General features: G+C 36.4%; 1 protein-coding gene and 1 long non-coding RNA gene across 8 annotated transcripts in view; both read right to left on the minus strand.

Annotated features, from left to right (window-relative positions):
• Window positions 1–658: 658 nt before the first annotated feature.
• Window positions 659–5,550, minus strand: LOC132524190 (uncharacterized). Its single transcript, XR_009541813.1, has 3 exons — window positions 5,356–5,550; window positions 1,507–1,571; window positions 659–724 (listed from the first exon to the last, which is right to left on the minus strand). It is a non-coding gene; the product is annotated as an uncharacterized LOC132524190 (long non-coding RNA).
• Window positions 5,551–6,079: 529 nt separating this feature from the next.
• BBS9 (Bardet-Biedl syndrome 9) overlaps window positions 6,080–24,382 on the minus strand; it is a 446,338-nt gene continuing 428,035 nt past the window's right edge. For 5 of the 7 annotated variants that reach the window (XM_060156865.1, XM_060156866.1, XM_060156864.1 and 2 more), the window contains 2 exons: window positions 6,711–6,821; window positions 6,080–6,499 (listed from right to left, as the gene is read on the minus strand). In XM_060156865.1, coding sequence (XP_060012848.1) covers window positions 6,468–6,499; window positions 6,711–6,821 — 143 coding nt within the window. In that variant the 3' untranslated portion in view covers window positions 6,080–6,467. The other 2 variants (XM_060156870.1, XM_060156868.1) reach the window with 2 other exon arrangements.

Genomic DNA, 24,382 nt, shown 5'->3' on the forward strand with positions numbered 1-24,382 from the left:
AAATTGCTGTCTCTGAAACCACTAAAAAAAAAAGTTAAAAGAAATAATAAAATTTATCACTGAACAATAAAATTTGAAATGCTCTGAAATCTTACACTGCAGATATGAAAGAAGATTGATAAAGGTTTCCCTAAATATGATAACAATCCTAAAAACTAACACATTACTACTAATAAGTTGTAAAGCAGAAAGAAACTCTTGCAAACTATTAGTAACTTTTTAAAAATATTTGCTCAATAATGCCAGAGGAAAATTGAATTATCTTTCAATTCATTCTACAGAAAATGAAATTATAAAATTGTTGTTAAGGAAAGAGGCGAATAAAGAATGTGCAGTCAAAAATATGCAGAAGTATTAAAGCACTATCAAGCAGTCAACAGTATAAATATGTTATTTTTATGGATTTTGTGACATTTGTGGCAATTATTGACTTTTTACAAACATGTAATATGTTGCTATGCTTTCTTGACTCTAACTAAATATACACTTTTATACCTGATGTTGTACTAAAATTTTTTATTCTTTTTCTTTAAAAGTGCTCCAAAATTGTATAAACTTCAAACACTCACAAAGCCTGAACCCTGTGTTCAAACCAATGTCACACCTAAGCACTCATAGAAAAAAATGTCCTGAGCTATTAAATTTTTCAGAATCATACCTCTCTTTAAAGCCAACTTTAAGTAAATACTGTTGGAGAGTCATATCAGCCTCTTCTTAGCACAATCTGTAAAAATAAATTTGGAAAGTAAGATCACAGCCAGTATTCTAAAATCATTGATTGCTCCATTTGTCTATGGCTTGCTGACTGCTTTTAGGTTAGTTGATTTATTGATACAACAAATATTTACTAAACAGTAGAAAGAATCCAAGAACTGCTGTGTCCAAGGAATGTGCACATCTATTCTAGCAGAAAAGGAGAATCTAACTTGTGAAATACAGTAAGTGACAGAGGTCGTTAGAGAGGCATGGAGTTCACAATGTTCTCGTGAGGGAAATGTGACTGCCAGCAATGGCGGTTAGGAAAGTCCTGAGAGGTGCCAATATTGATTTATTCACCACCCCCCGCCCCATTACAGAAGTGATTTAAGGGGCTTACAAGGTCCTGTCAATACAACAAAAGAGAATACATTTAAAAGTGGAGCGAAATAAAAAGACAAAAAAGGAGGAGAATATAATAAGGAGCCAGCAAATGGGACTAAAAGCTGTGATGCACAATGATCTGCCCACTTGTCCCTAGAGGGCCTCAAATGTGGCTCTTGGCATCCAGGTGAGGAGATAATTTATTCAGACCAAGCCCTGAAGGAAGGGTTGGGATCTAGGTTGAATATAATTAAAATGAAACGATGGCGAGCCTGAGAATTAGTGGTTTTGCAAGATTTTTTCCACATCAGCCTGAACAGAGAACCTCTCTCCAACCCAGAGATTAGGCACTGGGGGACATGATCACTCTAACAGGCATCTTAGTCTAATTAGGCTTTGGCAATATTGCTGTACTGTAAGTTATACCTTTTGAAGTCCAAAGCAACAAAACTCTTAACACATGCGATGTCCACATAGCTTCCATAATTTACCTACAAAAATAGAAAAATAACACCAGCTAATTCAATGCTACATACACAGAAAGACTATAGAAAAGGCAGCATCTGTTATAATCTAAACAGCCTTGTGTTGCTCCTTCAGAATCCTCTTAATATTATTTTCATATTTAATTGACACATTTGCTTTTTTGCATCAGATGATGTTAAGGACATGAAGAGAAACTGTAATTTTCAATACAATTACATGTTCATATTACTGCTATAAATTATAATAATCATGCTATTTTGATGAAAATACATTACACTCTGGACTTTTCTGAACTACTAGAGCTCACTGTCCAAGTAGATTATTCTCTGAAACTCATGCTGTTAATATAGAAAACGCTAATCAGCAAGAGTACGTTTCTAATTATTATTTATATCACTAAAACTGATACATTCTAAGATGGGATCCGTTCTCTTATTACAAGAGCAATAAATATTCATTAACAAAACACTGAAAATATAGATCAGCAAAAAGAAGAAAATGAGAGATCCTAATGTGCAACCATGGCTGAAAACCACCAGCTTGAGTCTCTCTCCCATCAACCCTCTCCTCACAGGCTCCCTGACTATTATGGACACACCCTTAATATCTGAACAGAAGGCCACGGACGACACTGTTGGCACACAAAGAGGACATTGCTGCTGTGGCAGGTGACCACTGACAATCCTGTGCTTATACAATGCTTTTTAGGGGGTTAAACACTCCTCACATATATTTTGTTTTGATTCTTTCGCTCGTCTTTACCTGCATTTTTATGTGATAGGGAATTGTGTACATTGTGACACAGACTACCAACTACTCAGAGACAGATATTTTAAGAAAACACAGAGGTCTCTTGGTTTAGCAACTTTTAGGCCAGAGAATATTTTTTCTAATTAATGGAATTTTAGAAAAGCCATTCATAACACAATCTGATGTTCCTCAGCTTGAGGGAACCCTTGCGCTCCAGGTGTACCTGACCTGTGGAAATACCAAGCCAGTCCCTTGAGACGCTGGGGAACCAAACAGCTTAGAGAACTGGGGGATTGAGGTACAGAACTTTATCACTGACTCACCTCTCTTATGTCTGTACACATAGATATAAATGGGCCCCACATGCCCAACCTGAGCCCAACCTGTGTTCACATGGGATGGGGACACATCTGGCCATGTCTGGAGGGCATGGTGTGGGTATGGTGTGGGCAAGGCTATTTACAAGAGTGCTAAGGAAACTTTCGGAATGCCAGTCATCCTAAAGGAGAGCCCATGGTGGAGGAGGGGCAAAGATCAGAGGGGAGTGGTATTTTGAAAGCTGTGGAGTGTCTATCACTTGGGTCATTCTCTACAGGCGGAAGGAAGAAACTGGGTAAAACCTTGGAGACATTTCGTGTAAAGCTCTTTGAGATATGAAAGCAGAAGAGAACATAGCTCTGTGGCTCACAGAACCCAGTGCACCAGAGTAGAGGATATGACTGAAGCTGCCATAGCACAGAACACAACAGCCTGAGCACAACCACAAACCGGCACAGAGAAGAAACAGGAAAGGGCATTAGACAGACCACCCAGGTTGGACACCAAAAACAGAAACTACAAAGAAAGGGGTTAATAGATTTGGCTACTTAAAATTTAGAAATTTTCTATTAAAATAAAAAAAACACACTCAGAAACAAAATTAAAAGACAAGTGAAAAATTGAGAACAATGTTTATATCATACTCAGTCAACCAAAGATTAAAATCATTTCCACATAAAAGGCTATTATAAGTCAATAAGGAGATAATTATCACCACCACCAAAAAAAAGGAAAAGAAGAATAGGAACAGGGAATTCAGCAAAGGAGAAATACAAATGGCAAAGAAAAGTAAATTTTTTAAATGTGCAAACACACTAGAAATCAAAGAAATGTAGCTATCTTGGACTATAAGCCCTCGGTTTTAAAATGTAAATCTTACCAATAATCTATATATTTGGGTGTGTATTTGGGCTTTTGGAATTAGCCTGGATTAAAATCCCAGTTCTGTTACATATTAACTATGGGATACTGTACAAATTATTTAGACTTCGTAAATCTCAGTACTCTCATTTGTAAAATAGAGATAACAACATTCTCTACATCACAGTAATGTCATGAGGAGTGAACGAAATCATGCATACAAAGTACCAGCACATAGTAAGAATTTAATAAATGTTTGCTATTTTATTAGTACCTATCCTGATATATTGGGTAATAATGAAACCATTGGGCTAATCAGAAACCTGGATCATCTTCCTTCTTCCAGATTTGTGAGTTACTCCAAGATTATGTATACACACACACACAAAAGACATAATGGACAATCGTTATTAAAGACTGAAATATTGGTCTCAAAATAATAGGAATAGTTAAGAATTATTTGAGTCTTGATTTTTAAACAGCCACTCTAAAAGATAACGTAATTCTTGGCTCCATTATTTTTTTGCTAGTAGAAACACTTTAAACAGTTTTTGTGTTTTTAAATCATGAGGCTAAAATCAGGAGTAGAAGATATGTACAACTTAAATTCAGGAAATTCTTTAACAAAGTTAAATTTATGTCATTAATCAAATCATTTTTATCATTTTAGAACTTATATTTTAAATTTGATAATGTTTAAAAGGTTAATTAAGGATGGACCTAGAGAATATAATGCTTAGTGAAATAAGTCAGAGAAAAACAAATACTATATGACATCACTTATATATGGAATCTAAAAAATAATACCGATGAATCTATATATAAAACAGAAACAGACTCACAGACATAGAAAACAAACTTACCAAACGGGAGCGGGTAACAAACTAGGAATATGGGATTAACATATACAAACTACTATACATAAAATAGATAAGCAAAAAGGATTTACTGTATAGCACAGGGAATTATACCCAATACCTTGTAATAACCTATAATGGAATTAATTTGCAAAAAAACCCTGAATCACTATGCTGTACACCTGAAACTAACAAAGTATTGTAAATTAACTATATTGCAATTTTAAAAAGTTTAATTAGTAACTTCTTTCCTTTTGGCAGCTAGTAAAATGCAAATGGTAATAAATTAGAAACATTCTAAAATATTTATATGTATGATGTATGCATACAGAGTTCTGTATTCAAATGATCCAAATAAAAAAATAAAATTATTTGGTCAAGTAATTTTGCTAATAGGCTTAAGATACTGATAATGATTTCTAGGAAAACTTCTTGCAAATATACTTCTTAACATTAAAAACTCTCAGTATAAGATGTAATTGTAGCAGCAAAAGTCACCTTAAACTCCCAAATCAGAGATAGGAAGCCTTTTGAGTTTACATTGGTAAACACTCCCTCATGGAAGAGAGAAATTGTGGAGGCCATTAAAAAAAGGAAACAATGGAGGAGAGATTTGAAAGAGATAGAAATCACTGTACTCATGCACATTTAAAGTAACCTTTACAAATCAAATGATATGCTTCAGTTTTATATCACAGGAAATAAAGGGAGAGGATCAAAAAGTGAAGGGAAAGAATTGGGGGGAATAGAGGAAGGGAAAGACTGATCAAGGCTGATGAACATAGAAACAAGAGAGAAAAAGAAATTGAGTTAAAGAAAGGCAGACAGGACATGACAAACAGGACATGACTCAAAAAAAAAGAGAAAGAAAGGAGAACAGAGATGAGCACATGGACACATGCACTCCATGGACAAAATATCCCTGGGAACCAAATATCAAAAAGAAAAAAAAAGCCACAACTCAGAAACACTCTTTAAAGAAGGAATATACTTCTCTTCTAACCTTTCTTCAATGAAGCTGTTAAAGATGATCAGAAGTGTTGTGGTTTTGCATCTTTAGGCATACACAGAGCCAAGACATCTTTTACTGGTCCCCACAGGCTGGGTAACATTAACCTAATGGTTGATTCTGGCCCAAAGGCTAGAAGGTGTCCACTCCCATACTTGACAATGAAAACTATTTAATCTTCTGCTGCATCTCCTAAAAAAGAATGCTATAAATAATAAATAATACATCCTCTGCAATTTTTTTGACATTTCACTTATAGAAAAACTGCGAGCCACTTTCTCCTTTGTACTGACTGAGGCATTCCAAAACTGGCACAGACATATTTTTATTTAAATAAATCAGTCTTGCAACTGTAATTTTAACCCGAAATTGGCAAAATCTCCTCTATTTCTTACATATGAAAACCTTACCTTTTAATTATAATAAAGTGTGAATCCTTCTATAACCTGGATTTTTAAAAGGTATCTCCCATTGGGGTAATGAAAAAGGATGTTAATGTACTAGCTTCCTTGAAAATATTTTAACATTTTCATACAATACTAGAAATACTCACCTTTTCCCACTTTTAGCCTAATAGTAGTTTCTTGTATTTATAAAATAACCACACTCAAGTCTTACCGTGGAGAAGCAACATTTTTAGTTCCGTTCAATTTCTTCACTTTAAATAAATAAAGAAATCAACTATATAACCCTCTGATTATAAATCAAATCCAAGATATTGTTTGACAATAAGATGCTTTTATTAAACTCGATACATTTAATATATAAGAATTCTGTGAAAAAACTGGGGTATCAAGTAGGATCTGGGTCTTTGCATTACAAAGTCTGCCCCCAAAAGATGTCATCTCACTATATACTGTGGCTGAAAGCATACAGATGACCAAAAAGCAGCAACATCCTTTCCTGGTAAGACAAGTTCAACTGACTTGCCCATAGTATTACAAGTCCTCCTAGAAAAATTAAAAGTCCCCATCCCCATCTCTACCTATTGTTATCTCCTGGCAGGTGAGCTGTATGAAGCACCTTCATCTGTGCTTGGCATGAGGTCCACACATGATCAGCCTTGGGAAGGCCATCTTCCCCTCAACCAGACAACTCTACTTCAACTATTCTGAAACTCCTTGGAGGGGTGAAACTCCTGGAAAAATGAAAGAGAGCAAGAGAGAGAAAAGGTCTGAATATTGAAAGGAATATACAAATGATCAAATTCAGCTGCACCCAATGCCAAGGGGAAGGCTGAATAAGTTAGAAAACAAGCAATTTTGCAAAATGCTTTCTGGTATGACAAAAGCTGACCAGTGTCTCGCTGTTCCTGACATACCAGTTGTGAAGGCCACCCATTCTCTTACCAGGTATGGGCGTCTCCACGATGAGGTGTTTGTGGTTGGTAAACAGTTCAGTGGAGTCTTGCTCTACTGATCTTTCTTCTAGGTCTGATTCTGGGATCGTAGCACAGCCACCTAGTTGAAAAATACAAACAATATTTTAAGCAATGTGTAGAAAAATCTACCTCTCCATACGGCAACCTCAGCTTAAGAACGTACCAGTCATGAAGATGATAAATAAAGAGACAACAATCTTCAGGAGTAGACCAAAAAAGAATAATCTTAAATGTTTCTCTTTCGGTGAAAATGCTGGGAATGAGTCATTGCCTTTAAAGACATACTGATGAGCACTTAGCAACAGCAGCAATGGTGTTGTCTTAAAATTTAACCCTTTTAAAGTCAGGAAGGACAAAATCTATAGCATATGTGATATCCATACTATAATGGTACCTCAGCAGAAATTCCCTTTAATACCAGAGCATCAGAAACTATAAAAGAAACAAAGCACACCGACTGTGAGGGAAAGAAAACTTCCCTGAACAAAGAGGAAGGCCACTGGTGTTCTGAGTTGGTGACTATGGTGGTATTTCTCAGGAATTTGATTCTATTCCTGAATCCCAACACCTTACAGCAGAGACACAAACACTTCATAATTCACAGCAAAGCCATAATGCATTGTGGAAGCTTTCAATTCCAAGGTGACTTGAGGATAAGCTGGGACCATTGCACTTTGAAAATATTAGGTATAAGCCATTTGATTTTATCCACCAAAATATTGTACAGAGAACTCATGTTGAGAATTTCCTGACTACATCTGCAACTTGATTTGACTAATTTGACTAATTTTCTGGAAATGTACTAACATGCTGTATACTGTACACATTTTTCCCCAAAGCCATTCTTCTTGTAAATAAAGTGTGATTTTTCCTTTTCTGAGGCTTCTCATACACTGAGTCCAAAACCTCCATATTCAAGTTTGGCTTTATGTGTGAGGGGGTTTATAAAGAGAGAGTACCAGCAGCACTGATGTGTAAACCACGTCACTCAAATGAGAGTGAAGTCAAGATCCCAGGTCTGAAGGAAAGTACACCTTACCATCCATCCCTCTGGATCAGCTCTGAAAAAGAAATCGATGTTGAGGGAAACTTGAGAGACAAGGATTTCCACACTCATAAAATAAGAATCAGAGGTAGCCTCAGAGGTTTCCCAAACAGGAAATGTTAGAATTATCCATCAATGCAATGGAACTTGCCCTGCTTTACCTTAAAATAGCTAGGGCCCCATCCAGAAGGAGAACCAGGCTTATTTTTAATCTGTTTAAGTAAAAACAAACAAACAAAAATTTCAGAGTAAGCAGTAAAAGGAGAGAAATAAAATATAAAATTTCCAAACTAACAGAGACCTTCTGAAGCCCACTGTAGCAATGCTTCTCAAAAGGACCAGCCTTAAAATTTCCAATCTATCTAAGCCAATACTTTTGTCATGTATAATAAAAATGAATAAAAGGAATTACTAGAAAAATAAAATGAACAATATATAGGCCCTGATCTTTTAGATTCAATCATTGTAAAAAGTACACTGTCAATTGCTACAAGTTTCTCAATGCTTATTCTCAGTTTCAAGTAACAGACAGTTTGCAGACAGATGCTAGTCTTCTATTCACACTTTGAACAGCACTGATTTCAAGATATGGTCTACATTAATTAATATGATACATGGAATTATAGTTAAAAATAATAATTCAGCCAACTCCTAATTATCAGACGTTCAAATAGCCAGTAAACTCATTCTGGTAACAGCAGGGGCTTCTCACAACTTATGTACCTCCCTTCTACTCCAGTGTCTGTCTGGCAGCTCCCTCCTTGCATAATGTACAGAACAGCCCCCCTCTCCCCACCAATATGGGACGTCTAGGCTCTCCTTTGCCCACTGCTGGTACAATTATGGAGATCCACTTCTATCCCTGTGCTCTCGTGTAAAAAGGAGTTTCATTAAGGAATCTGGGATCCCAAGTCAGAACTCTGGGGGCATTTTCATAAGGAACAATGTCATAAGTGGTGGCTTCATTTTAGAGTCCTATTACAATTAAATGCTTAAAACACTTTTCTGGAGTAATCTGGAACCCTAACCCCTGAAGGTGAAATTTGAAAGCATGAAGCATGTATCACAAATTGCAAACAGTATCTATAGCATTTGGAACAAGACAGTTTATAAATTGGAGATTACACCCGTGATGTTTAAGAGGATGTTTTTGAGACATTTCACTATGCTCCCTCTTCCTCTGAATTGTTACCAATCAAATTATGTGCATGATCATTTGTGTTAACTAAACCTGACTGTAAAAATTTGTTGCTTTGCAAATTAGTAGCACATCAAGATATATAGCAATCCTCCTATATATAAAATAGATAAACAACAACAAGTATAGCACAGGGAACAATATTCAATATCTTGTAATAACCTATAATGGAAAAGAATCTGAAAAAGAATAGATAAATATATATGTATATGTATAACTGAATCATTTTGCTATATATCTGAAACACTGTAAATCCACTATACATAAATTTAAACATTTTTTAAGAAAATTTTTCTGGCTACAATCCTCATGTAGCCAGAAAATTATTTAAGTAGAAAATCTTACCAAAAATTCTGAACAATAGGAGATCACCCTATATTTATAAAGATAATTCAACTCTAGGGTTTTGTTTTGTTTTTTTTTATGGATTACAAGCTATCCTTAAACCTGTTTCTGCATTCAAAAGCAAATTATAAAATTGTTGAAACTTCTTCCTCACCAGGTGGAACATATTTTATCAACAAGGGAATTACACTAAGGAAATGCTACCCACTGTCAGAAAAACAAACAAACAAAAACAATAAAAAAGAGCTCAGGGACTTCCCTGGTGGTCCAGTGGTAAAGAATCTGCCCTCCAATGCAGGGGATGCGGGTTCGATCCCTGGTCAGGGAACTAAGATCCCACATGCCGTGGGGCAACTAAGCCTGCAGCCAGAACTACTGAGCTCTCGAGGCTCAACTAGAGAGCCTGTGTGCTGGAAACTACAGAGCCCACGCACCCTGGAGCCTACTCGCCAGAACTAGAGAAGAGGAATCCCGCAAGCCACAACTAGAGAGAAGCCTGCACGCCGCAATGAAGAGCCCGCACTCCGCAACGAAAAATCCCGCATGCCTCAACAAAGATCCTGCTTGCCGCAACTAAGACCCAACGCAGCCAAAAATAAATAAATAAATAATAAATAAGTCTTAAAAAAAAAAAAAGCTCAGGTCCTCTCTGTAGGTTGCTATAGCATGAACTATAAAAGTTATAGAGTTCAAAGGTCAAGATAGGAGGCCAAGCAGAAACAAATGTAACTGTCTAGAATACCAGAGATCAAAATCAGAATGCAGGGTAAGCACTGGTATTCTGGAAAATATGTAACCAGCTGGCTTTCAAGGAAAAAAGGTAAAGCCCTAATCTGTAGTGTTTGCCCATTTCTTTGGTATAAATACTCCTATCATGGCCAGTTGCAAGCAACCAACGTGACATCACCAAACGTGGAGCTTGGCAGAGATGTGTAAGAGGACACCATGAGATAGCACTTTCACCATTCAGATTCTGTAGACATAAATAATCTCAAGAGCACAGAGAATAGTAAAATGTAGTAATAACTAGTGAAGAGTTTTGAGGTGTATTATCTTTGTTCTTAATACAACTTATTTGGTTGTAAAGTTTACATAATTTAATTTTTAATAACGGCTGAATTTGTTAACTGGCTCACAGAATTCCTAAAAATTCAATGATTGGTTCTCACCAGCCAGTGTGAGCCAGCTCCAGCACTGAATGCAGGCTTATTTGTAGGGAATTTAACAAAGCCTCGATTCAAACCATGGCTCAGCATTTATGAGCCAAGTGACCCTCCTGAGCAAATTATTGCACTTTAATGAGCCTCAGTTTCCTTAACTATAAACAGAGACTATGGCAGCCCTACTTCATAAGGAAGAAATTGATGAGCATGTGTAAGTGCTTGGCACATTGAAAAACACATTAAGTTCTGACTATTTACTCTCATGTCAAAGTTAGGAACACTAAAAGAAGAGTAGAGTGAAAAGGCCAAGACGGAAGTCCCTAAAGTTGGAAGTCTGAAGGGGTAGGGTTCACACAGCTGATACAGCCATGGGGCCAAAAGACACAGCTCTGCAGCAAAAAAAAGAGTGTTCAGACACCTTAAACATGTGGCCACCTCTGAAGCTGACTACTCTATTTACTCACGCTACTTGATCTGCAGAGTTCTATTTGATAGATACTTGATTATAACCCAGATGAATTCTGGTGGCCCAGCTTACCTGCCTCACCATCTACCTTGTAACTCAGGTAACCTAAACCGGGGGTTGGCCAGATAGTACATATTTTTTAAGCTCTGTGGGCCATCTGGTCTCTGGTGCAACTGCTCAGTTTTGCCATTGTAGTGCAAAAGCAGCCAAGGACAAAATGTAAACATGAATGAGCATTAGTTGTGTTCCAATAAAACTTTATTTACTAAAACAGTCAGATCTGGCCCATTGGCTGTAGCTTGCCAAAGCCTGGCCTAATACAAGGCTCACAGAAAGCTACTCTTCAACTGCATCCTAATTCTAAAGGTTCCTAGAGGCATTTAACACTGCCAGATCATCTCATAGTATTACTATAACAATAGCAATAAGGAAGAGGAAGAGGAGGAGGAATAATAGTAGCAGTTCTTTAAAAGAATATTATTTGCCCTACTGCTACAAATGCTCTTTTTGTTTGGGCAGTGATAAGCTTTTTTTAAAAAAAAAATAGACTAATTTTTAGAAGATTTTTATATGTACAGAAAAATTTAGTAAATGGTACAGAGAATTCCCATATATTCTCCACACAGTTTCTCCTATTGTTAACATATTGCATTAGCATGGTACATTTGATCAATGAACAAATGCTGATACATTATTAGTAGTTAAAATCTATAGCCTATTCAGATTTCCTTAATTTTTACCTAACATCCTTTTCTGTCTCGGGATCCCATCTAGAATACCCCATGACATTAGTTGCTGCATCTCCTTTGGCTCTTCTTGGTGGTGACAGTTTCTCAGACCTTCCTTACTTTTGATGGCCTTGAAGTTTTGAGGAGTATTGGTCAAGCATATTGCAGAATGCCCTTCTCCTGGAATTTGCTTAATATTTTTCTCATGACTAGATTGGGGGAAAATTTTTAAGACAGTTTCTTTTCATAAATTCTTAGAATTTCCCAAATTTTAGGATTGTCTCCAGTTGTTCTTCTTTTCCTCTATCAAAAGTGAAACCCAGGTGGGCAGTGAATGGGGAGGCCTCTTAAGGCAAAGGAGGCCAACAGCAAGGCTTGACTTAGACTGTGAAGTTCTCAGGAGTGGGTCTGTCTGGGTCTAGCTGTTGGACGCAGGCAGGTTGTCAGTTGCCCCAACTGTAAAGAGAGAGTTTTAATGAGGCCTATTGTGAGGATTATGTGAGACCGTGTACACTGAACACAGTGCTCAGCACAAAGTACATTTTACCATCTCTGTTTTTTACGAATTTTCTTGGCATAGATACACTTTCCACACCGTATCGGTGGAATCAAAGAACTTTAGCTTTTAGTGCAACCACCTTCATTTAGGAGACATCAAAACAGAGACTCAGAGAGGGTAGCGGATGTCCCTCATATCCTAGAGCCGATTCCTGATTCTCCTGCTTCCTAAACCATTAGAGCTTTCTCAAGAATACCTTTTTTCCCATCAAGATCTCAGTGGATTTGCTTGTGAGTTGGCTTTCCTAACCAGTACTTCCTTTCAGTGATACAGAAAACCCAGAAGGTTGGCAAGCTGTTCTTTGGGTATATTTTAGGACTTTGCGGATTTATATTCTTGCAACAGAGACCTTTGCAATCAACTGAGTGTATGGGTGCAAATGTTCCATTCCTTCAGGGAGGAAAAATTTTTTTTCTTCTTTTTTCTTCATATATTTAAAAGCAATCAAACAAGGAGACACTTTGAGAATCACAAATGACCACAGACCATGCTCTGACTTGCCAGCCAAAGAATCTTCTGTTCACATGCTTGAATTGCCACTAAGAATTTAAAACAGCAGAAACCTCAAAAATATACACCAGTGACATTTTTCTTTTAATCAAGATTTACTTGATGGATAAAGTGTTTTTGAAGTTAACATTCAGATTTCATTTCAAAGGTTTATAATTCACGTGAAGTGTGGCGAATGGGTGCTTTGAAAAGAATATTTCACTATCTTAAATATGAAAAGTTTCCCTAAGAGACTATGAGTAGTTAAAAAATTCTCCGAAAATATATTCATTTGAAATAGTTTTACTCTTTATTCTCTCTCAGTCTCCCTCACCCTCTCCCTCTCTCTCTCTGTAAATGTGTACACACAGCCACACATAGGCATTAAAGATATGTATAAGAGTTTTCCTGATAATTCTCCTCTACTCTCTTCATTCTTCTGTTTTCTTAAAATATATTTTTTTAGCCCAAGGAGAATGTAAGCTATAGAAAGCCAAGAATCCTACTGTATGTTTGTGTAGCAATTTTAACCAAGTATTTATAAATTTTTTGACAAAATGCAAGAATGGAAGGAAGAGGGGTGGGTAAAAGAGAGAAGGAGATAGAGGGTGAAAAGGATAAGTGGGGAGGGGAGAATAAATTATCAACATATTCCATTTTTCTGTGTACACTTCTACAGATGATATTTGGGGTGACTTACTGAAGGTATAGATGATAAAATATTAAAGAATAAAAATACAATAGCAGTTAGAAAAATTTAATGCAGAGTAGGAGGTATAGCTAGGAAAAATTGTGTCAGATAAAGACTTACGCAAGGGCTGCCATGGAGAGAAACAGCAAAAGGCTTGGAGGAAGAGTGGGGCTGCACTTCCCCTGTTAATTCTCCATTGACTTCTCTTCTTCCACACTGGACTTCAAAGGGCCCAATCCATCTTGTACTTGGACTTAACATTTCCTTAAGAACACACCATAATTGGTAAAGCTATGCTTGTTGGAAATTTTTTGACATGTGTGTGTGTGTGTGTGTGTGTGTGTGTGTGTGTGTGTGTGTGTATGACTCTGTTCTGTGCTTATGGGCCATTTTAGAAAGCCAATACTTCTGTGAAATTGGGTTTACCAAGGTGCTTACTAAGTAGATGCTCCAGAAAACTATATATATATAGGAGATTGTTGAAAATACAACAGTCAGACCTTGTCAAAGCACATCTTGGAAATAAAGCCCTCAAGAATGTAATGTATCATTGAATGAGTTCTTACCACAGCATGGCAAATCACGTTGATATCATATGGTGACACTGCTTCTCTGAAGGAGGAACTGGAGATCATACGTCAATATCGTTCTCATCTCCCCTTCCATTCTGCCCTTTACTTTGTTGTAATGTAGAGGCATCTCACACTTAACCTGGTACAGTTTTACAGTTTCAAACTCAGGAAACCAGAAGAAAACAATGCCTTTCTATATAGTCTTATGTTTCCAGTTCCAACATATGATATTTGTTTTTCTATGTTTCTTTTAAATCCATTCGATAACTTTTCTTTCTCCCTATATTTGCAGATGACATGCTGACTGCTAGACAGTAGCTCATCTACTAGCAACAGAGATAATAATGGTGAACCAGTGAGAGGCAGGTGAAGTTCACTGTAATGTGTGTCCAACATGATGCCTGTGGAATGTTTGGGATTTCATTTCCACTACCTAATAATAAACTTTGATCCCCCCCCCACACCCGGTAAGAACTTAAAATGTGTTCAGGACTATGCACATATACCTATGTTTGAAAATATTTCCATTTTACACCTCATAGCAGAGACCAAGTTTGTGAATAAAAGGAAGTCTGATATATTTTAAGAGGTCTAGCATGTGTCTCAACAAGTTTTAAAAATCCCATAAAGACTGAATACTAAGTCCCTTGGGGTATAAGGGCTCCAGTCAGAGAATCTGGATTTAAGAGGGTAGGGTCCTCCTGGCATTAAGATGTTTCCACAACTTGAATAATGATAGGTGTCCAACTATTCTTTTAGCTGGACCACCACTTAGAATTTAGGTCCACTTAGTACAAAGGATTAAGAAATACAGGAACATAGCCATTTTCATCCATTGATAATTATGTAAACAGAATATACCAAGCAGAAAAAAGTCCTATTTACAAAAAAGCAAGCACAGTCCATAAATCCTAAAGATTGGAACAGATCCAGGTTAAGAAGTTCACCAGATGTCAGTCCGTAAACAGGGCTTCATAAAGTGAATTCCCCAATTAATTGTTGGTAAGAGTGATCTCTATACTATGTTAGTGCATTATGATCCCCTAACATATGTAGGTGAATTGTCTGGTCCTATAGATCATTAGTCAGTTATGATACAACAGAACTCAGGGGAAAGAAGTGGGGTAAGCACAATTTTTTCTGATACAGAGAGAAGGTCCCATAAAGTTACTGCTCAGGAACTTGGAGATTTCTTCACTGAAGGAGATGAGAACTCTCCCATTTATTTGCATTACATCTGTTTTTCTAACACATTTAGTTCTTAACCTGGAGTACTTGGAAAGACACACACCAGTAAAAACATAAACGTGGAAGTTAAAAAAAAATAAAACTACTCACTATTTCGTTAAAGTCTCCAATCACAATGTTTTCCCACATGTTAACAAGGCCATTAAATCCTCCAAACAGGAATACAAAAGTATTACCCAGCCATGGTGAGAAGGTGAGGAAGAAGAGAAAGTTAATATTTGCTTTTTCTTGCCAGTTGATCAATGTCTAGAGCACTCTCCAAGGAAATGCAAGATCTGTTGTCTTCCAACTAGATCTTTTCTATACTGATAAGTATAGCACTTTCTTGTTCAGAAAGAAGGTGATTGTGGTATTTAATTTCCATTTTGTTTCTAAATCCTAAGGCAATCCAATGTACAACTGGAAAGACACATGATTTTAAGACATTTCCATTTCAAATACTTTCCTAACTCCCTCTTCAGAGACCAACTCTCTCTCAAAAGTATACACGCACAAATAAAACATTATAGCTACAGTTGAGAAGGAAAGGAAGCCAATAGTTCTGCAATTATAATTACTAAAAAAATGAAAGAGTAAGAACATAACTCTACTTTGCCTGGACACCACATAATAAGAGAGCCAGTGTTCTTCACAGCTTCCCTCTTGCATCAAGTGGTTATTAATTCCTCAGTGATCCTGGCAACATTTCTTCAACTTGAGTTTCTTTCCACAACCCAATTAAAAGCCATAATCTTGACCAAACTGTGTTGTTTTTAATAATGACAGAGTTTAGGTGGTGATTTTGAAACTGAGAGTTCAGCTGGGTCACTTCAGTTATACACAGGTTGAGGGAAAAGAGTGAAGAACACAACGTCTCTGGAGAGCACCTGTTTCATCATATTCGTTCACAAATGAGGAAACTGAACAAGCACTCAGGACTCATTCCTAAACAACTCTGTTATCTAATGATATATTTCTACAATAGTCCATTAAACAATGTCGTATTTTGCAAAAAGGGAAATGTACACAAGATGATAACCAGCCCATTGATAGTGGAAAGGGACATCCAAAATGGGACATGGCAACTATCATTGTGTCTAGAGCAAAGTCGCATAAGTCTGGGACTTAGTTTCCTTTTTTCTAAATTCAGAAAATATAGCATTTTACTTTATGAGAGATGAAGATTAAATTGGTCAGTGCTTGTAATACAGTTATCACAGAGCCTGGCACAGAGTACGCCCCCAATAAATGTTGGGCTATTATTTTCAGTACTAACCTCCAACATACGTTAGTCATTACGTTACAGCCAATTACACATGAAACTACAAGCCATGAGCACGGCATGAATTTATATTTGATGCTGTAAAAAATGCTCAGGTAAACCCAGAAGATGGGGTAGGCAGACCAGTGGTGGAATGTTTCTAGCTGGACCCAGTGGTCAAAGCCAAAATTGTCAACCAGGCATCAAAATAATTCACTTGAAAAACAGTGCACACATCCTTTATAGGATGAAACCACTGATAATCTACTATCCTAGATAATCACTATTCTGAGATCAAAACAGGAATTTTAAAAGGGCTCAAATGATGATGATGATGATCAGGGGTGCATAATCACATTCATTGTTTTCTATTTACCAGCAGTGCCATTACTACTGAGAAACACAAACTCACAAGATAATATGACATAAATGGATGAAACATTAAGATAAAAGGGTAAAACAGTGGTAGGTTTGCTTTCTCATGGGAAATTGAAATGGCCAGCAGATGAACCTTAAAAGAGGAAGTCTGCTGACCTAGTGTTACTAAACATCGGAGGCAGCCAAGGAGCAGAGGAATAAAGCAATGTATTTAAATGTATGCCTTGAAGGAAGCAAACACCAATTATTTTTATATGATTTTAATTCTCCTAGTGAATACTTTATGGGTGCTGGCAAGTCCTTCTGGAAAAGGAAGGGATTATAAATGAAGGATTCAGTGGCAATTGCCTGCCAGTGCTCTAAGAACTAACACTTAACAAAGGGTCGTTTAGTTCATACTTCATCTCTAAAGCTAAAGAAATTTTAAGAATCCTTAAAAAAAACAGTATAGTGTTATATTCACATATACAGTCCTTTTTATTTTAATTTCCAGATTGTTCTATAGCCTGCATGATAAACAAATAAGCTTCGCAAAGGAAAATAAACAGATAGAGGAAAATAGTTAATTTTTTTTCTTTTTCATGCAAAGAGTGGATGCTTAATATATACTTGTTGATTTGGAAAGGAATTCATGAAATTTGAGCAAATACATAGGAAATACAGTCTTTACAAAAGTTATCTTTGAAGAATGCTCTACCACATCATTCCAATATTATGCACTGGTGACAGTCCACTAATGTACAGGCTAGTAAATCTGGGGAAATGCCCCATCAGCTCCTGTATTCTATCTTGTTTCTCAAAATCTTAGCCCATTAACTCTAGAAAATTCTCATATTATGTAAAATGAAATCTCTCTAGCTAACATCTTGCTCTTAAAATTCTCCAGGTGCTTCAAGAGCATGGACTCTGGAGCCAGACTGTCAGAATTTTAATCCCAGCCCCACCATTACTTTTTTTTCTTTTAACTGTTTACTTGATCTTTCTCTGCCTCAGTTTCCTTATTTGTAAAATGCAGATGATAACTGTACCTAGCTCATAGGATAATTGTAAAGATTAAATGAGTTAATTTATATGAACACTTCAAATAATGCCTGGTTCATAGTAAGTGATACATTAAGTGTTATAATAATAAGTATTACTATTATTCTCATCATCTTTGCCTTATATTGCCAAAATTCCCACACCTAAGCCTGAGGTTCTCATGTAAGCTGAGGGAAAGAAGGGTGGTGAATTTTCAGAAGGCAGAGAGCAGCAGCTACAGCTGCCTGACCTCCAGGAATACAAACTGTCGTGTTAGCTAGTCAAGGAAAACCTTAACTGGTTGTCTGGCCTAGTTAAAAAAAACAAAAAAAAACAGTAGCCAGTAGGAAATAACAGCTTGATAAAGAACAAGGACTGGGGTCTAGATAAATAATAAAGGACAACAATAAACATCAAATCAGGAATAATCTACTGTCTCTTGACCCCCACTTTCCTGCATCTTCTTCCATTTCTTTACTCCTCTTGGCAGCAAAACTTCTCCAAAGAATTGTCTGTATTTGCTATTTTTAATTCTCTTCCTTTCTCTTGTACAACCATCCCAGTCTAGACCTGGCCTCTACCACTCCACAAATAGTTGCTTTATTCAAGATCACTAGTGACCTCCACGTTGCTAAATCTATAGTTTTCAGCCCTCAACTTACTTGACCCATTAGCATTTGACACAGCTGATCATTCCACCACCTTTTAAAACTCTTTCTTCACCTGACTTCCAGGATGCCACATTCTACTGATTTTCCTCTTACCTCACTGTATGCTCCTTCTCAGCATCCTCTGCTGGTTCCCCCTCTTCTCCCAAACTCCTAAAATTCTGACTCTCCCAGCACTCGGTCTTTGATTCTCATCTCTTTTCTAAAATCACTCCCTTGGTGACCTTATCCAGTCTCATGGCTTTAAATAACACTTTCGTGCTGACAACTCCTAATTTTATAACTCCATCCCAGATTTCTCTCCTGAACTTCAGACTTGTATATCCAACTACTTAGTCAATATCTCCACTTGGACATCTTACAGCATCTCAAACTCAACATATCCCAAACTGTACTCCTGATCTCCCCCACAAACCTGTTCCACCCCACAGCCTTTCTCCTCACAACTTCATCCTTCCTGTGGTTCAAGCCAAAACTCTTGGGGTTGTCCTGGATTCTCTTCTTCCTTTCACACAACACGGCCACTCTGTTAGGAATTCTGTTGTCTTTACATTTAAAATGTATCCAGAATCAGATCACTTGTCATCACCTTCAGCACTACTACCACTTTGGTGCAATCCACCATCATCTCTTACCTGAACTATTGCCAAATTACTTACCTGAGTAACCTTCAAACTGACTGCCCACCTCTACCTTTGACCACCCCCACCCCCATAGTCTATGCACAATAGCAGGCAGGGATCCTTTTAAAATGTAGGATGATATTCCTTTCTTCAAAATGGTCCTCCCCACTTCACCCAGAAAAAAGCAAAAGTCAGCCAAAAGGCTGTACATGATCTCACCCCTCTGACCTCATCTCCTACCACTCACTACTGGCCTCACTATTGGCCTCTTCGATGTCCTTGGAACATGCCAGGCTCATTCTCCTTACCTGGGACACACCTCTCTGATCTCTGCATGGATAAATCCCTCACTTCTTTAAGTCTTTGTCCAAAAGTTGCCTTCTCAACAAAGCCTACCCTCAACCCAATTTAAAATTATAATCTTGTAACTGCCTCTTTTCTGACATTTCTTTTTCCATAGTACTTATCACCTTTTAACACTAACACTTGTTATTTTCTAACATACTACATAGTTTACTTCTTTATCATGCTATTTTTATCGTCTCCCCCGCTAGAATGAGGGTTCCAAAATTTCGGGGATCTTGGGCTATTTTGTTTGTTGCTGTATCCCAAGCCCTGGAATACTTCCTGTCACACAGTAGGCACACGATAATTACAGGCTGCCTTGAGTGAATGAATTTAGGCTAAGGGATTAGTAAGAAGAAATGGAAACCAAAATTCATTCTATTTTTTACATAATATTATCTACATTTTCCACTGGGAGGTTGGAAAATAATTACAGCAGAATGTAGTATAGTACCTCCTATTCCTATGCCCCGGCACACGTGGTTGCTCTGTGGATCAAAAAAGCTTCTCAAAAAGTTCTTTGTGTTAATTAATACACATCTTTAAGAAATGAATCTTCCTGGATGATAACACATGGAGAATCTGTGAGACTGAGTAGGTACAACAACAAAATGTTCAGCCCAGAAAAGAAATAAGATCCCAGTAGTAATTTCTGTAGGAGCTAAAGTTAAAAAGAAGTAACAGAACACTTGTAATTCTATTTCTTGATAACAGTCATTTGTGGATGAAGGAACTGCAAAGGAAGGTACAAAGACATCTGTCTGCTTGGGAAATTTCTCAAAACAAATGAAAAAGGATCTATCTTATTTCCACTGGGGCATCAAGTTATGGTCTGGAACAGTTTATTATTCCCAGGCTACTTCAAATCTAAACGTGTTTTTAAAAGCAAGCCCAATGAAAGATTAGATAAACAACTGGACAATGTTTTTTACACTCTGGTAACATAAACATTTCAAATTCCTCCCTAACTCTTGACTAGCATAAATCTCTAATTCCAGAGAAGGTAAAATATCCTCAAAGTTTAAACATTACTTTGAATTATTCACATTTACCTCCATTTCCATCTTATACTTTCTTGGCAATAAAAAGCCAGGTTTTGTCCAAACTATGGTAGGATGACTCTCTTCCAATTGTAAAACAACTTGGACTAACCCCAGCTCTGCTTCCTTTGAAGATAGAATAAGCAGCCCCTCCCAACAGTTTCTTTTCTCTTCTTTCTTACCTCCTATACATCCTGTACTGCCCTTTTTCACACCAAACCTTTAAAAAACACAGAGGGAAAATGTGAAGCTGTCTGCCTATAACTGAGCTATGAAAACAATTTTTAAATGGTGTCAAACACAAAAGAGATAGGTTGAAAGAGTCAGTAAGGCAAGAAAACGTCAGGGTGAGGAGAGCTCTCTCTGGCTGAGAAAGGGAGACATAGAGTAAGACCTATCTAAGAGAGGAAGCTCTGTGGAAATGCCGCAGGCGATAAAAGGAAGGGAGGGAGAGAATGGAGGAAAACAAAGGTGTGAAAATGCAGAGGGAATGAGGATAACCAGCCCACAGTACAACCCACATGTCAGAATACTTAGGAATAAAAGGGGGTGGCTAGGAGAGAAAAGAAAATACTAGGCTGATAGAGCTGTTCTGTTTGTATCATGTTCCACAGTCTGTGAAACCTTCTCACTTGACCTTGGTCCTCACAACAACTTTGAGTGGAGAGTAGGTAAAAATTTGCACCCCCAGACTCCAGGAAAACTGCCCACTCAGCTCCTGGGCAAGTCACTTAATAATTCTGAATCTCTATTTCCTCATTTGCAAAGTGGGAATAATATCTTCCTAACAAATGATTATGAGGAGTAAATGAGCTATTACATAAAGCATCAAAGTCCTGCTCAATAACTGGTAGCACATTGTGGTAGAGAGCAAGACAGAAAGCAAAAATTGAGGGGGCTCCTAAGAAGTACAGACAGAAATGTGCAGTACAGACAATGCAGACAACTGAAGATCCAGACTTTGGGTTCTGAGGGGTGAAAACTGGATGCAATTTTTGTATGAGAATATGGAAAGGAGGACCATGCTGCACGAAGGGACAGGATTAGAGGCTTATTTATCATAGTTGAATAATTACATTAGTACCATTTTTAATTACTTTTTATGTGCTAGTCATAGTGCTCCTTACTTTATATGTTTGCTCATTTTACAGCTGCCTAAAATGGTAGTTAGTAGTGTCTCATTTCACAGGTGGTGAACTAGACTCCAAAAAGTTTAAGTGACTTGCTCAAAGTCTTGTGCATAGTGAATGAGAGAATCTTTTATGTGCTGACTCCAAAATCCAGTCTTAAAACCATTCCAGAATCTTGTTTCTCCCTGATAGAAAGAAAAGACACACAGTAATGGGATTGTGAATTACTGTTTAAAGAATAAGAGTTTTAGATTGGCAAAAACAGGATCATGGTGTGTACCTCATACCCTCGATATCTGATCCCTCCCAATCTCATGCTCAAAAGAAAAATGAAAGGATTTGGAAAAGTGACTGAGGTTTCATCTCAGCAAAAAAGAAATCAGCATAGAAGTAACTAAAAGAGCCACCAGTGAAGACAGATCCTTAGACGTCTAAAAAGATCCTTAGACTGTTTAAAAAGAATTCAGAATTGATCGATGCTTCTATAGAATATAATTACAAAGGAGAGGAAGTGGCTCAGTAGATAGGATTTACAACTAGAAAGAAGTGAAACAGTAAAGTGGAAGATAATGTATTTTCAACAACACCGAGGAAAAGACAAAGCAGTCTTCTAAAAGTTGGGAAATTAAAATGAGTTCATAGAGGAAATTTTTTAACTACAACAAAAGTAAAGAAAATGATTAAAAGAATGATCATAGGGAAAGAAATTAAGTCTTTCTCAAGATGCTGCACAGTGGTAGAACATTTGACATGAACACGAAGATCTGTTTTCCAAAGTTAGCAGAACTGTGCTCAAAAACTTCACAAAGTCCTGAGTGCAAACTCACTCAGAAGAAAACCTCAAGGGCAATCTCATGCATTATATATATGCAAAAATTCAAATTAAGACATTAGCAAATCAGTATGATATATTTAAAAACAACAATAAAGAAAAACTTATTCCAGGAATGCAAAAGGATTCAATTAATGTTAATTCTTCAAAACATTATATCAAAAAGAAATCTCAACAGAGGGTAATAATATTCATCACCCACTTCTGATTTAAAAAAAAAATCACCTAGTGAACTAGGAATAACTATCTGAAATTAACAGGCAACATTATGAATAAAGCAGATAAAAACATTCACATTAGTCAGGGTAAAGATGAGGATCCTGGCCACTTATCACTACTATTATTTAACATTATTCTAGAAATTCAAGGCAATATAATAAGATAAGAAAACAGGAAGAAATATATATGTTAGAAAAATGATTAAATGATTACATTTCCAGATAATATGATTGTACACCTAAAAAATTTCCAAGAATATGAAAGAAAAATATATTTGAATAGGTTGAAGATTTGATCATGTCCCTCTGCATTAACAGCATTTAGTTAGAAAACATAATGGAGGAATTATTGTACTCAAAAGGATACTAACTACATTTTTTAAAAAAACAGTAAAGATAAAATAACTAGGAAAAAAAAAGCCAAAGCCTATAGGTATACAACTAAATATTTATAGACAGCCATAAAAGATTTGAATAGATGGACAAAAATATAGCAAGATTCAGCATAAAAATAGTGTCAACTGTCTACAAATTGACTTTGAATCGTAATGCAATTTCGCTCTAAATCTCAAAGGAGTGTTTTAACTTGAAAATATGATGCTAAAGTGCATAACAAAGAATAAATGGTTGAGAAGAACCAGGAAATAATAAATAATGAATTGAGGAATTTGTTCCACCAATTTTAAAGTCTATTATACAGTTACGATAATTACAACAGCATTACTATCAATGTCAGAATAGATGGAGAGGAAAATGGAATAGCACAGAAATACCAGGGATAGTCCCATGTATATAAAAATATTTAGTATATTTTACAAGTGTATTTCAAATTAGTGGAAAATGATGTATTATCCAATAAAATATGCTGGAATATGGGGTAAAAAATTTTTAAAACCTGAAGTTAGATAGGTTTTTAAAAGTCCAATAAATTTCAGATGGCTAAAAGAGCTCAATGTAAAATGCAAGAAGAAAAAAGTAAGAAAAAACATATTTGGAATCAATAAAGAAAAAATTAAATAGATTTGACTACCTAAAGGAAGTCATGTGAAAAAAGTCCAAACAAACAAATTACCTTAAGCAAAATTCAAAACAACCAAAACCCCAGAAAAAAATATTTGTAACATATATTAAAGAAAAGGAGTTAATTTCCTTTAGATACAAAGTGCTCTTCAAATCAAAAATAAAAGGTGATATTTTGATTTACAGAAACATGGGAAAGCATGAAGAATAATTCACAGAAGGAAAAATATAAAAGACTAATAAACAATAGGAATAGTGCACATTATCACAAAATTACGACAATGGAAAATCAAACGGCTAAAAATATTTTTTTAAATTTAATCTTATAAAAACCACAGATGCACAATTAAAATTCCAGTTTCCACTTCTGATATCAACAAAGATGAAAAAGAATGATAATCATTGATGTCAAGGAGGTAGCAAAAAGTCACAGATGAACTTTTAAATCAAGAAGCACTTACTTGGGAGCAAGCTGGAAGCAGAAGCAGGTTTTTCAATTCTAGGCCCTTACTCTAAGGCAATAATCAAAGATGCATATAATATCCTCATGCAGGTGTGTAACACAGAAGTATTTATAATAATTTAAAAATAAAACTATCTAAATGTCCAACAATCAGGGTTA

Source organism: Lagenorhynchus albirostris, chromosome 8, assembly GCF_949774975.1.
Source record: "Lagenorhynchus albirostris chromosome 8, mLagAlb1.1, whole genome shotgun sequence".
Classification (NCBI taxonomy): Eukaryota; Metazoa; Chordata; class Mammalia; order Artiodactyla; family Delphinidae; genus Lagenorhynchus; species Lagenorhynchus albirostris.